The sequence below is a fragment of the Chiloscyllium punctatum genome, chromosome 26 (genome assembly GCF_047496795.1).
Source record: "Chiloscyllium punctatum isolate Juve2018m chromosome 26, sChiPun1.3, whole genome shotgun sequence".
Classification (NCBI taxonomy): Eukaryota; Metazoa; Chordata; class Chondrichthyes; order Orectolobiformes; family Hemiscylliidae; genus Chiloscyllium; species Chiloscyllium punctatum.
The window spans coordinates 56,566,680-56,581,688 of NC_092764.1; the positions used below are offsets into that span (position 1 = coordinate 56,566,680).

The 15,009-nt window shown below is 42.6% G+C and overlaps 1 protein-coding gene across 1 annotated transcript; it reads right to left on the reverse strand.

The window, feature by feature from the left end:
• LOC140453246 (chymotrypsinogen A-like) lies at nt 1-4,862 on the reverse strand. The gene is made up of 7 exons (XM_072547819.1): nt 4,805-4,862; nt 4,607-4,710; nt 4,073-4,152; nt 3,910-3,988; nt 2,440-2,620; nt 258-391; nt 1-175 (listed from the first exon to the last, which is right to left on the reverse strand). The coding sequence occupies exons 1-7, from the start codon at nt 4,860-4,862 to the stop codon at nt 14-16; spliced, it is 798 nt and encodes a 265-aa protein (XP_072403920.1). The 3' UTR covers nt 1-13.
• Between the last annotated feature and the right edge of the window lie 10,147 nt (nt 4,863-15,009).

A 15,009-nucleotide genomic window follows, 5' to 3' on the forward strand; every position in this document is an offset into this window, starting at 1 on the left:
TATAGATACTCGTTTAATTCATAGCAAGTGTCTGATCGACCCAGTTGCGGAATTCAGATACACGGGCATAAACTCCAGGAATATATTCAGAGCAACGGCCACTGCCCCAGGAAACGATACCCACTAGATACCAGGCTTCTCCCTCCTGGCAGACAAGTGGTCCACCTGAGTCACCCTGCAAACAAACAGATCAGGGATGAAAAAGCAGCACGGAATGAAGTGAAGTGTTGCCTTTCCTGTTGTAGCTGGTTACATACCATGCAGGAGGAAGCACCAGCAGCACCGGCGCAGATCATCACATCAGAGATCATGTTGCCCCAGTGTTTCTGGCACTCAGTGTTGCTCAAGATGGGGAGAGATGTCTGCTGCAGAACGCACGGTGTGAAGAAGGCTGAAAGGGAGATGAAAGCATTGTTAGATCTTCTAGGGTTTGCACAGCACTAGCTCTCATAAGATGTGGAACCTTTGCTGCAATCTCTGTGCAAAAACAGAATTAGGTTCATTCTTAGGCAGACAAATCTGCTTTTAAATGCTTTGATGAGTTTTTTCACGAATTATTGATAAATGGAATGTTTATCATGTTCCAATATTTTGAAGTGGTGGAAGCTACTCCGTGATGGAGAGGGCTATTCAGCTGATCTTAAATGCTCCCCTCTGGAATAACACTGCACTCCTCCTGTGCTTCATCTAGACTGCCCTTCAGAAATTCTAGAACTTTCTCCCATACTACACTGTTTACAGCTCCAATCCAAGTGCTGATCATTCTCTGCAGGAAGAACCATCTTCTATTGTCAACTAGGTCAAGTCACTGTCTCACAGTATGTTTTAAAGTAGTATATTGGATGTTCATTTTCCAGCCCTTTTACTATCTGATGTATCTTTGTAAGATCGTGATTAAATGCTTCTTCACCAGATAAATCTTTGTTAGGGCAACAATTGAACTCAGTGAGATTACATTTTCAAAGAAGCAATGGTGACCTGTAACTAGTTACTGGTCAGATCTCTAGGAGAACATAGGAACACAATAAATGGAGCAGGAATTGGCCATTTGGTCTCTCATGCCTGCTCCCTCACTCAATAAGATCATGGTTGATCTGATTGTGGCCTTAATTCGATTTGACAGCCTCCCACTCCCCTTCCCCTTTAACTTCTAACTCCCTTCTGGATGAAGAATCTGTTTAATTCAGCCTTCACTATGTTCATTGCGGCTCTTGTGGTGCTTTAGTAATGTCCCTACCACTGAGCTTGAAGGTCCAGGTTCAAGTCCCATCTTCTCACTTTCCTGGATAATTAAACAATGCTTGACCATGTTCACTGGCCCAGCTTTCACTGCTCTCTAAGGTGGAGAATTTCAAAGTTCAATAACCCTTCACAGAAGGTATCCCTTCTTTTCCCCATCTTATTTGAGAGATTCATTATTTTACAATAGTGCCCCCTAGTCTAGACCATTCACCCCATCACACATTCTCTCAACATCCATCCAGTCAAATCCCTTCAGAATCCTTTATGTATCAATAACCTCTCATTCTTTTAAACTCCCACCTACTTAACCTTTCTTCATAAGATTATTTTTCTGTAATAATTTTTTACGCTTTACCATGTGGAGCTTTTTAACTGATAGATACAAAAAAAAACAAATACTTCAGTCTTGATTCTGTTAGTTTGACAAGGCGGTGATGGAGGATCATTGAAGACCCACTTTTGTTTAGAAGGTGCATGTTAGACAGGCACTTAAGTGGACACCTTCAGGCCGTACCCAGAATCAAGGTCCACAGCAGTGTAGGTCTTGTTTGCTGAGAGCTGTCAGCTTATCAGCGACCTCACACTGCTAGCAGGCGGGAGCAGTGGTAACTAGCAGCAGTGCAACCAACAGAAGCTCAGGGAGTCTTGGACCAAAGGTGAGTAAAGGAAAAATGGGGCTTTTGAGAGCGCAGTGGAAGGGGCCTTGGGGGGAGCAGAAGATTTGAGATTAAGGCAAGGGAATTGAATATCAATGGTTATCCTGTGTGGCTGTTGAGTCACTCAATCAGGCATGGAGTGACCTATAGTGAGTCACACTGCTGGGAGGATATTTGAAAACCTTTAGGGTTTGCTGAGTGATCTTCCAACGGTGAGGGAAAGGTTTATCATGCCCCTTTTAAACCCTAAGCCAGCACTGAACTGTGGTAGGCTCAGGCAAAGTCAGAGCCAGCTAGCTCATTAATGGGCCTTACAGTCATCTTGACGGCACCAACCAGCAACTGTGTGACAGCCCCTTCCACACTCTGACTGAGGTAGAGTCCACTGGGAGACTGACTAAAGGGCCATGGCAGCTCTGATTCCTGTGGCCAGAGAAGCATTACACCCAACCCTCCATATCCAACTGTTTCTAATCCCCTCAGACCCAGCTACAGAGGTCAACATAACTTTGCTCAATCCAAAGCAATGGAGATGCCATACCATTTGAGTTAGTCAACCCCCATCCTGTAGTGACGCACAGCTTGCCCGCGGCAACATTTTCATTTGCACTAACGAGACACACAGGGGACACAAACTTATTGAATGTGACAGGTGTTGCGAGTTTCACAAGAGTGATGTCGTAGTTAATGGTATTCGAATTCCAGTCAGGGTGAGTAATGGTCTGTAAAACACAAGACTAAGGTTAGTTCCTGCCAACCACTTCTTGATTTTTCTGCTCTTGGCTATTGCTTTCAATCAGTGATGGTCTGAATTAGGTCCTTAGATTTTTCTGTGGCAATTTTCTTCATCCTGGCCCTATCCCTGAAAATGCATTATTAGTGTTAGTTGTACCTTGGTGTGCTGCTCATTGGTCGCACATCCTGGTGATGTTCTACGTTAGGAGTTGAGTCCCTTCTCTGTGATATACTACATCATGGGCCACAAACCTTCCTAGCTGGTATCTTACCATGAATTACAACTCTTACCGCAGCAATGTCCAAGTAGTATGAACATCAAACTTTCTGTGGTAGTATCCTGCATTGTGAGCCTGTGGCCTATGTAGGGATAGGTGTTAAGGACGAAACACATGAGCCTTTGGCTTGTGATCTATCAGTAACCAGTAGCCATGTGAGAGAGACTCTGTTTGAAGGCGGTAATAAGAGGAGCCTCGGACAGAGCAAGACCATTGTGTACTTTGTTAAAATTCACACAACACCAGGTTATGGTCCAACAGGTTTATTTGGAAGCACTAGCTTTCAGTGGTTCATCAACCACCTGATGAAGGAACAGCCCTCCAAAAGCTAATGCTTTCAAATAAACCTATTGGACTATAACCTGGTTTTGTGTGATTTTTAACTTTGACAACCTCAGTCCAACACCAGCTTCTCCACATCATTGTGTACATTGTGTTAATACACCCACTGTTTAAAGAATCACCTTGACATCTAGCTTGAACTTACCTGAACATACAAACTCATACTAAAACAGCCTAGATTTCTGGTTTCCTTAAACATAATTAGATATTTGAGATTGGGAAAATAACCAAGTACAGCAAGTATAGTAAATTCTATTGAGACAGAATTCGAAGAGGGACAGTGTAAAACTGGCACAAAGAATAATAACAATATCAAGAATATTCTTTTACTGCTTTAGATTATTTTAAAAACAGTTACTGATTTCAGTTTCTTACTTTTAAATGAAATCAACACAATCTTGAATGAGTCAAAGAGTGTAGTGCTGGAGAAGCACAGTTGGTCAGGCAGCATCCAAGGATCAGGAGATTCAACGTTATGAGCATTCCTGATGAAGAGCTTATGCTCATAATGTCGATTCTCCTGCTCCTTGGATGCTGCCTGACTGGCTGTGCTTTTCCAGCACCACACTTTTGGACTCTGATCTCCAGCATCTGCAGTCTTCACCTTCTCCTACAATTTTGAGTGAGACTCATCATCAAGTTCAGAGCATTCCTACCTTAGCAACTGAAATGGCCTGAGATTTTCCATCAGCTGTGCATTTGTTGTAATCTCCAATAATGACAAGGTCTTTTGTGCTACAAAAGAATGTCAGATTATTCAGTACATGTTGCTTTATATATTTAATGTAGTCTCTGGAGATGTTGACGTTCTAACCTTACCTCACACTGCAATGGGCAGCAGTGACAACCCAGTTTTCGTTAATCAAGGAGCCACCACAGAAATGAAAGCCATTGCTTTGCTAATATAGAAAAGAAAGTTTGAATCACTCAAAGAAAATCTAATATTTGAACCATTATAGTTAGGATTATCTGCCTTGCAAGCATTAATCTTTGTAGTTTTAACAATTCTCAAAATATGAGTCAGCAGCACAATAGAAGTGTTCTATCATTGGTTCAGAGTTTAGCTTTCACAGGTATATACCTGTTTTGATCAAATCATGCACAAGACCTTTGGTTCCTGGCGGCATTTTCCTATTGATGATGCACCATTTGTATTATCAACTTTATGCAAAACATTATTTGTTTCCCTAGAATATATTCCTCGAGGAAAATATAGGCAGAAATTCAATGCTGAATGAAATGAACACGGTTAATGTTTGACCTTTTTATAGAATGATGGCTTTTTTAATTGTGTACGTAATTTAACAGTTACCTGACTAGGAATTACTGAGACTAAAAACCTTAGCTACTAACCTGCAGGGAGACCTGCCATGGCCAAGATCCTGGAACAGCACCTTCACCATTCACAATTCTTGAATAGCCTGTGATGACTGGAGTGATGCCTGGGACTCCACAGCCTATGTTGGAAGTCAATGTACAAATAGAATCAATTTATCCAGCACAATTGCATATAAAATAGAAATAGAAAATACTGTGTAGATATTAACTTACTCTGTCCATAAGCTGTGCCAAGGATGGCCAGGCAAGAGAAAATCCAAAGGAATGCCATGGTTCTAGTTAGTTTTTGAAGGCTACGGTTATGACTTTATATAGTTGACAGATAAAAGTCTGAGTTTTCACCAAATTACGTGCAGTTGAATTTCTTCCAAAGTAAACGAATTAATTGCAAGGTTTATAAATAGATAACCAAAAATATCTCTAAATTACAAAGAACCTTGGGTACTTTCAGCTGTTCAATGAATGAAATATTGATGATTGATTTAAAGTCAAATGCACAACTGAGATATAATAGATATCCAAACAGATATGCAATCACAGAACCTTGAAAACGTTTCCATTATACTGGCCAAGAAAGAAATTCAAATAATAGATTTTTTTTACAGGAATATTATGAAAGTAACTGATTAATAACCTCACATATTTCAAAATATTCAGTAACATTTCAAGTTGTTACGCAAAGTAATAATGATTACCACAAACTCGTTAATTTACTGTATGCAGAAAGAAAAAGAATGTACAAAAGGGAATTGATTATGAAAAATGCATTAGGAAAGAGAATGACCTAAATTGTTGATACAAATATCTTCAGTCTTTTGAAAAATGTTTGTAGTAAATGAATTATTAGCCTTCTGAATTATTAGCCTCATCACTTTTGTTATTTAGACAAAACTAGTTGTACACAACAAGATCCCACAAACAATGTTAATGCTAACCATTTTGTTGTTATGAAAGGCAAAATCTTTGTCTTTAAATGGTGCAGTTTAATCTCTTCCCTTCATCTAAATTTCCAAAATAAAAATGTCTGTAGGCTTAAATCCCCAAGTTTCTCAATCATAGGTCAGTGTTACACAGATTCATACTGGTAAGGGATAATAACAATTATAACAATAAAATGGTAAGAATGATACATGACTTTTATGCTTTTAAATCTCTGTGATTGTATCCCCCAAGCCCTTTTTTGTCTACGCAGCTCTGCAACTGCTCATAAATGTAGATGATGCTGACTTCCTGCCTTTAATGTGGATGAATGGCTCCTCACTTTTCAGTTGTTAACTCACAGCCTGGTCAGGATCAGAAAGTAAGCAATCTGTGAATATGAGCTTCACTGTTATTGCAGGAATAGTTTTGAATGAGATCTTCTTGAAATTCAGCAGAAGATTAATCTGATCTTCAGTGATCTGAGCAATGGGGAATTGGAGCAAACTGTTCAATTTGTACTGTAAATAATAGTCATCTATTAATGACTGAAAAGCAGTACATGGATTTTAGCAAGGTGTTTGATAAGGTTCCCCATGGTAGGATCATTAGAAAGTAAGGAGGCAGGGGATGCATGGAAAATCGGCTGTCTGGATACAGAATTGGCTGGCCCATAGAAGACAGACAGTGGTAGTAGATGGAAAGTATTCAGTCTGGACCTTGGTGACCAGTGGTGTTCTGCAGAGATCTGTTCTGGGACCTTCGCTCTTTGTGATTTTTATAAATGACTTGGACGAGGAAGTGGAAAGATGGCTTAGTAAGTTTGTCGACGACACAAATGTGATGGAGTGGTGGACAGTGTGAACGTCTGTTGTAGGTTGCAATGGGAAATTGACAGGATGCAGAGCTGAGCTGATAAGTGGCAGAGGGAGTTCAACCTGGAAAAGTGTGAAGTGAAAGGTATTCTTAATGAAGGGCTTTTGCCTGAAACGTCGATTTTGCTGCTCCTTGGATGTGGCCAGAACTGCTGTGCTTTTCCAGCACCACTCTAATCTAAAGTGTGAAATGATTCAGTTTGGAAAGTTGAATTTGAATGCAGGATACAGGGTTAAAGGCAGGATGCTTGGCAGTGTGGAGGAATAGAGGGATATTGGGGTGCATGTCCATAGATTCCTCAAAGTTGCCACCCAAGTTGATAGGGTTGTTAAAAAGGCATATGGTGTGTTGGCTTTCATTAACATGGGAATTGAGTTTAAGAGCTGGGGGAGTTATGTTGCAGCTCTATAAACCCTGGTTAGACCACACTTGAAATCTTGTGTTCAGTTCTGGTTGCCTCATTACAGGAAGGATGTGGAAGATTTAGAGAAGTTGCAGAGGAGATTTACCAGGATGCTGCCTAGACTGGGGGGCATGTCTTATGAAGAAAGGTGGAGGGAGCTAAGGCATTTCTCATTGGAGCATAGGAGGATGAGAGGCAACTTGGTAGAGGTGTACAGAATAAGAAGAGGCACAGATAAAGTGAATAGTCAGAGACTTTTTCCCAGGGCAGAAATGGCTATCGCAAGGGGGCACAATTTTAGGGTGATTGGAGAAAGGTTTGCAGGAGAGGTCAGAGGTCGGCTCTACACATAGTGAGGTGGGTGTCTGGAATGCACTGCCAGTAGTGGTAATAGAGTCAAGTACATTAGGAACATTTAAGCAACTCTTGGATAGGCACATAGATGATATTGATTTGTCTGATATTGGAGAGGGAAGTGGGGGTGGGGGGTGGGGGGGCAGGGCGGGGGTCAGCACAACATCGAGGCCCGGTGGGGGGGCCTGTGCTGTGCTATACTGTTCTATGTTCTATATTCTATCTCTTTTACTTTTGCACATCGTGTTCTTTCTCACTACAACTCGGAGATGGTTCAGATTTTTGTCATTGCAGGTTCCTGTGGCTTTTGCCTGGTTACTTGAGCTGTTGTTCTATTGGCTCCACAGTATGTTTATAATTTTGTAGAGAAGTTTCATCAAGTGTACATTGTATTGTGTTAACATTTCTGGTCAAGCCCCTGTTAGTTGATGAACCACCTAAGTGAACGCTGCAGTGTCTGTGCTTAAGATACTCCCACTGTAATATAATAACAACAATATAGTTCCAATCAGGATAGTTTGCATCTTAGAGTATGTGGTGTATGTAGAGTTTCACATTTAGAAAGTGCTGGCAAAATGCTTATTGAGTGGTTAGACATAAGGTACACTCAACAACCATGTTATTCTGATGGTGCAGTTTACTGTGAATGTTTACTGTGGTTGATGGCATGCTGATAAAACAGATTGATTTGTCCTGGGTGACGTTCAGCTTCCCCTGAGTGTTGTTGGAGCTGCATTCATCAAGGCAAGTAGAAAGTTTTCATTATGTTTCAGACCTGTGCCTTACAGATTATGGCTAGCTACTGGGATGTTAAGAGGTCATTCATTCACCATAAAATACCAAGGCTCTAAACTGGCCTTGTACTCTCACTGTTTATGTGGCTAGGTCCAGTAAAGATTTTAATCAATGGTAATATGAAGATATTGATGATAGGTGATTCATCTTTATTTCTGATTAACTTGTTTGCATTGTTACCACAAAACCTACTTTACCCTGAAATGATGGTCCATTTTACTAATCTGAAACAAGTTGGCAAAGCTTGTGAAAGGGATGCAGTTTTCCCTTGCTGCGAGGCTTCATGCAACACGGGTAATGTAGCGATATGACAATCCATGTGGGTGTGGCAAGAGGTTCCCCATGGGAAACTGGTTAGCAAGATTTAGATCTCACAGGGAGAACTAGCCATCTGAATACAGAACTGGCTCAAAAGTAGAAGACAGAGGGTGGTGGTGGAGAGTTGTTTTTCAGACTGGAGGCCTGTGACCAGTGGAGTGCCATAAGGATTGGTGCTGGGTCCTCTACTTCTTGTCATTTATATAAATGATTTGGATGTGAGCATAAGAGATATAGTTAGTAAGTTTGCAGATGACACCAAATTTGGAGGTGTAGTGGACAGCGAAGACGGTTACCTCAGATTACAACAGAATCTTGATCAGATGGGCCAATGGGCTGTGAAGTGGCAAATGGAGTTCAATTCAGATAAATTGAGTTGCTGCATTTTGGGAAAGCAAATCTTAGCAGGATTTATACACTTAATGGTAAGGTCCTAGAGAGCGTCGCTGAACAAAGAGACTTGGAGTGTAGGTTCATAGCTTCTTGAAAGTGAAGTCGCAGGTAGATAGGATAGTGAAGAAGGCGTTTGGTATGCTTTCTTTTATTGGTCAGAGTATTGAGTACAGGAGTTGGGAGGTCATGTTGCAACTGTACAGGATATTGGTTGGGCCACTGTTGGAATGTTGCGTGCAATTCTGGTCTCCTTCCTGTCGAAAAGATGTTGTGAAACTTGAAAGGGTTCAGTAAAGATTTACAAGGATTTCGCCAGGTGGAGGATTTGAGCTCTTGGGAGAGGCTGAACAGGCTGGGGCTGTTTTCCCTGGAGCGTTGGAGTCTGGGGGGCCGACCTTATAGAGGTTTACAGAATTATGAGGGGCATGAATAGGATAAAGAGATGAAATCTTTTCCCTGGGGTAGTGGAGTCCAGAATTAGAGGGCATAGGTTTAGGGTGAGAGGGGAAAGATATAAAAGAGACCCATGGTGAATCTTTTTCACACAGAGGGTGGTACGTGTATGCAATGAGCTGCCAGAGGAAGTGGTGGAGGCTGGTACAATTGCAACAGTTAAAAGGCATTTGGATGGATATATGAATAGGAAGGGTTTGGAGGGATCGGGACTAGGTGCTAACAGGTGGGACTAGATTGTGTTGGGATATTTGGTCGGCATGGACAGATTGAAGGGCTTTTGCCCGAAATGTCGATTTTCCTGCTCCTCGGATGCTGCCTGACCTGCTGTGCTTTTCCAGAACCACTCTGATCTAAACAAAGGTTGGATTGAAGTGTCTGTTTCCATGCTGTGCATCTCTATGACTCTATGACAAGCAGATGGTAAGACTGACTATCAGAGACTCAATCTGATCACAATCTGTGTGTTGGAGACAATGGTCCTATACATATATACAGACAGACAGAGACAAATAAGAGAAACTTTGGTCTTATGGGTAGAGGGAAACATATTGGAAACACAGTTCAATAGCACCAGTCTGCACAGTTTGATGCTGCACAGGCCATTGGTTAGACCACTATTGGAATACTGTATGCAATTCTGGTCTCCCTGTTATAGAAAGGATGTTACTTGAATTATGGGAGGAAACCGGAGCACCCGGAGGAAACCCATGCAGACACAAGGAGAACGTGCAAACTCCACACAGACAGTCGCCCGAGGTTGGAATCAAACCCAGGTTCCTGGTGCTGTGGTGCTGAAAGAGTTCAGAAAATATTTACAAGGATGTTGCCAGTGTTGGAGGGTTGGATCTATAGGGAGAGGCTGAATAGGCTGGGGCTGTTTTCCCTGGAGCATCAGAGACTCAGGGGTGACTTCATAGAGGTTTATAAAAACATGAGGGGCATGGTTAGGGTAAATAGACAAGGCCTTTGCACTGGGTTGAGGCAATCCAAAGCGAGAGGGCATAAGTTTAAGGTGAGAAGGGAAAGATTTAAAGGGACCTAAGGGGTAACTTTTTCATGCAGAGCATGGTGCATGTATGGAATAAGCTGCCAGAGGAAGTGGTGGATACTGGTATAATTACAATATTTAAAAGGCATCTGGCTGGGTATATGCATAGGAAGGATTTAAAGGGGTATGGGCCAAATGATGACAAAAGGGACTAGGTTAGGTTAGGATATCTGATCAGCATGGACAAGTTGGACCAATGGGTCTGTTTCTGTGCTTTATATCTCCATGACAAAATGAATCTAAATTCCTTTTGCTTCCCACAGTTTCTGTTCTTCAAATCCCTTTCTCCAGGTGCTTTCATTTCTTTACTAGAGGCACAAGGTGATTGGAAATGTTCTGTCAATCAGCATGGTGGCTCAGTGGTTAGCACTGTTGCCTCACAGCACCAGGAACCTGGGTTTGATTCCAGCCTCGGGCAACTGTCTGTGTGGAGTTTGCACGTTCTCCCTGTGTCTGCGTGGGTTTCCTCCAGGTGCTCCGGTTTCCTCCCATAATCCAAAGATGTGCAGGTTAGGTGAATTGGCCATACTAAATTGCCCATAGTGTTAGATGCATTAGTCAGGGATAAATGTAGGGGAATGAATCTGGGTGGGTTACTCTTCAGAGGGTCGGTGTGGACTTGAAGGGCCTGTTTCCATATTGTAGGGAATCTAATCTAACCTAATCCAATCTAATCTAATCACGTGTTCAGACCTTGGAGGCCTGCCCAGCCAGAAAGAAATTTAGCAGAACACCAGCATTTGATGTTGCACTGCACTAAATAGTGCAGTGAAGAAGGCATATGGCGTACTGGCTTTTATTGGTAGAGGAATTGAGTTCCGGAGTCCTGAGGTCATGCTGCAGTTATATAAGACTCTGGTGCGGCCGCATCTGGAATATTGTGTGCAGTTTTGGTCGCCATACTATAGGAAGGATGTGGAGGCACTGGAACGGGTGCAGAGGAAGTTTACCAGGATGTTGCCTGGTATGGTAGGAAAATCCTATGAGGAAAGGCTGAAGCACTTGGGGTTGTTTTCATTGGAGAAAAGAAGGTTTAGGGGTGATTTGATAGAGGTGTACAAGATGATTAGGGGGTTAGATAGGGTTGACAGTGAGAACCTTTTTCCACGTATGGAGTCAGCTATGACAAGGGGGCATAGCTTTAAATTAAGGGGGGGTAGATATAGGACTGATGTTAGGGGTAGGTTCTTCACTCAGCGAGTCGTAAGTTCATGGAATGCCCTGCCAGTAGCAGTAGTGGACTCTCCCTCTTTATGGGTATTTAAGCGGGCATTGGATAGGTATATGGAGGATAGTGGGTTAGTGTAGGTTAGGTGGGCTTTGATCGGCGCAACATCGAGGGCTGAAGGGCCTGTACTGCGCTGTATTCTTCTATGTAATTACAGTCTTACAGCAACCAATGGGAGAAATGCTACATTTCATGCAAATATCTTATTTCACAATATAAAAGATAAAAAAAGAGCAAATAAAGCCAGTGAGCTGAGGGCACAGATAGCCACAATGGCACATTGATATCATTGCTATAAGCGAAACTTGATTTAAAGAACCATAAAGATGATAGATCCATGACCCTGAAAATAAAGCTGTCGAACAGAATGAGGAAGGGCACATGTTGGCAAATTTCTGAGTGCAAACTCAATAGGGCAGTAATAGTTTGTGACTTCAATGATGCAGATATCAACTGATGTGTGAAACTGTGTGAAAGGCACAGAGGGCATAAATTCTTGAACTGCATTCAAGAACATTTCCGGTCCTGTGACCCCTCCTCAGAACTGATGGTCGCTAGGAAAAGGTGTTTCATTTTTATGTAGAAGGTAGGGTGAGGGGGAGTGGTTAAGGAGTAAAAGATAAGTGGGTATAGAGCTTAAAGAGAGAGAAGAACAGTTGGACAGACAAAGGAGTGGATAACGATCTGGGTAGGAGGGTGAATAGCTGTTAATTGAGACTCTTAGTGGCTAACAATGGCTTTTATGCAATAGCAAACCAAGGTGGGGGCTAGGACATAGGAGAGTCTTTCTGTTTCTGGGGATAGAACTGGCCACTACTATCTACTATAAACCCATCGACTCCCACAGTCGCCTGAACTATACATCTTTGCAGCTTGCTTCCTGTAAAGACTCTATTCCATTCTCCCAGTTTCTCTGTCTCCACCACATATGTTCCAATTATGCCAACTTCGACAAGGGAGCCTGCGAAATGTTCATCTTGGTCCTGAACCAAAGATTCCCCAGCACCATTGTTGACAGGGCCCTCATTACGGTCCAATGAGATGCCACCACCAGACTCCTATTCCCCTCCCCATCTTGTCCGCCTTCCAAGGGACCATTCCCTCTGGGACACCCTGGTCCATTCCTCCTTCACTCCCAACACTGCCGCCCCCTCCCCACACACAGCCCCACAGCACCTTCTCCTGCAACCACCTTAGGTGTAATACCTGCCCATTAACCTCCTCCCTTCTCCCTCCTCTGTAACCAAGGGCCCAAACATACCTCGCAGGTGAAGCAGCATGTCATACAGTTGAGTCTACTGCATTTGCTGCTCACAATATGGTCTCCTTGACATTGGGGAAATGAAGTATAGACTGGGTGAGCATTTTGCAGAACATCTACATTCTGTCTGCAAAAATGACGCGAAGCTTCCAGTTGCCTACCATCCTGTTCCCTGGCCAACATCGCTATCTCAGGCTTGCTGCAGTGTTCCAGTGAAGCTCAGTGTAAACTGGAAGAACAACACCTCACTTTCCACTTGGAGACTGCAGCCTTCTGGACTCAATGTCAAGTTCAATAACTTTAGTGCTTGCACTCTCCTATATCCTAACCCCCACCCCCACATATCAGACCTAGTGATCACATAGTCCGCGATTACACACAACCCATTGTTAGCCTCTAACAGTCTCCATTAACAGCTATTCACCCTCCTGGGCTGGTCGTTATGCACTCCTTGTCTGTCTAACAGTTCTTCTCATTCTTTGGGCTCTAGCCCCACCGACCATTTACTCCTTAACCCCTTCCCACACCCTATCTTCTGCATAAAAACTGAAATTTTCCCAGCTACCATCAATTCTGAGGAAGAGTCACCAGACTGGAAATGTTAACTCTGATTTCTCTTCACAGATGCTACCAGACCCTGCTGAGTTTTTCCAGCACTTTCTGTTTTTGTTGGCATAATTGGGAACTTTGCATTTGACATAAAAATTGGCCATGTAGCTTATAGCGAAATAACAGCCATTGATTGCAGGATGAAATCATTGGTTTGGTTGAGTAGGCTGAAAAGTGGCAATGAAATAAAATCCAGAGAGGTCTGAGGTTATATCTTGGGGATGGCACACAGAACAAGGAAATACACAATAAATGGAGGGTATTGAGAGGGATGTAGGAAGTGGGAGACCTTGGAGTGTTTGAATACAACAGTAAAAATGTAATGCTGGAACAATGTAAAACACTGGTTAGGCCACAGAACTGTGTACAGTTTTGGTGGCGTTACAGGAAGGGCATACTATGGGAAAGATACCGAGGCTTTGGAGAGGGTGCAAAGAAGGTTTACCAGAATGCTGCCTGGACTGGAGGGCTTGCCTTATGCAGAAAGGCTGAATAAGCTTGGACTTTTCTCTCTGGAGAGAAGGAGGAAGAGAGGAGACCTGATCGAAGTATACAAGGTAATGAGAGGGATAGATAGAGTCAATAGCCAGCGACCTTTCCCCAGGGCAGGATTGACTGGTACGAGGGGTCGTGGTTTTAAGATATTAGGAGAAAGGTATAGAGGAGACATCAGAGGTATGTTCTTTACGCAGAGAGTTGTGAATGCATGGAATGAATGCGGTAGTGATGGAAGCAGAGTCATTAGGGACATTTAAGTGACTGCTAGACATGCACATGGATAGCAGTGAGTTGAGGGGGGCGTAGGTTAAATTATTATATTTTACATTAGGATTAAACCTCGGCAAAACATCATGGGCCTAAAGGCCTGTTCTGTGCTGTACGTTTCTATGTTCTATGACAGAATTGCTCTTGAGAGAGTGCAGAAGAGATTTGCAAGAATGTTGTCAGGTCTTGAAAACTGCAGCAGTGAAGAAAGATTGGATACACTAGGGTTATTTTTCCTTCAAACAGAGGGTCTAAGGAGTGACTTGATTGAGGTGTACAAAATGATGAGACACAGTGGACAGGGATGACTTGTTTCTCCTAGTGGAAAAGTCGTAGATTTAAAAGAGATTTCTGGAAAGATTAGAGGTCACATGAAGAAAATCTTTTCCACCCAGAGGGTGAGAGTCTGGTATTTGCCTCAGAAACTCTCAACTCATTTAAAAAGAGCCTGAATCCATACCTGAAGTGCTGGAACCTGCAAGGTTACAGTCGAGGTGCTGGAGAGTAGGTTTAGAATGAGTGACTAGTTTATTCAATCAGCACAGAAAGGATAGGCTGAAGGGACTCTTCCTGTACTGCATCTTTTCCACAGTTCTGCATTAGACAACAAACTTCATTGACTTAGCACCTCACAAACCCATGATCGCTATCACCGAGAAATACTATGCAGCATGGGTGCACCAGCAGCAACAAGTTCCTCTCCAAGTTACACACAATTCTGACTTGGAACTGCATTGCAGTATCATTGCTAAAGTAAAATCCTAGCACTCCCACCCTAACAAATTGTGAAAGCACCTTCACACACAAACTGCAATGCTTCATCACTACAAGGACAACTGCAATAGGTTAAAGGCCTCCTTATTAGCAGCACCGATAGCCAAAACGTAGTAATTTAGACATTCCCCACATACTTCAGAATCATTAAGAAATAGACACGGTCAGTTTGCATTTTGAATGAATCCATTTATTTTATCTTTCACCACATGTTTCTGTT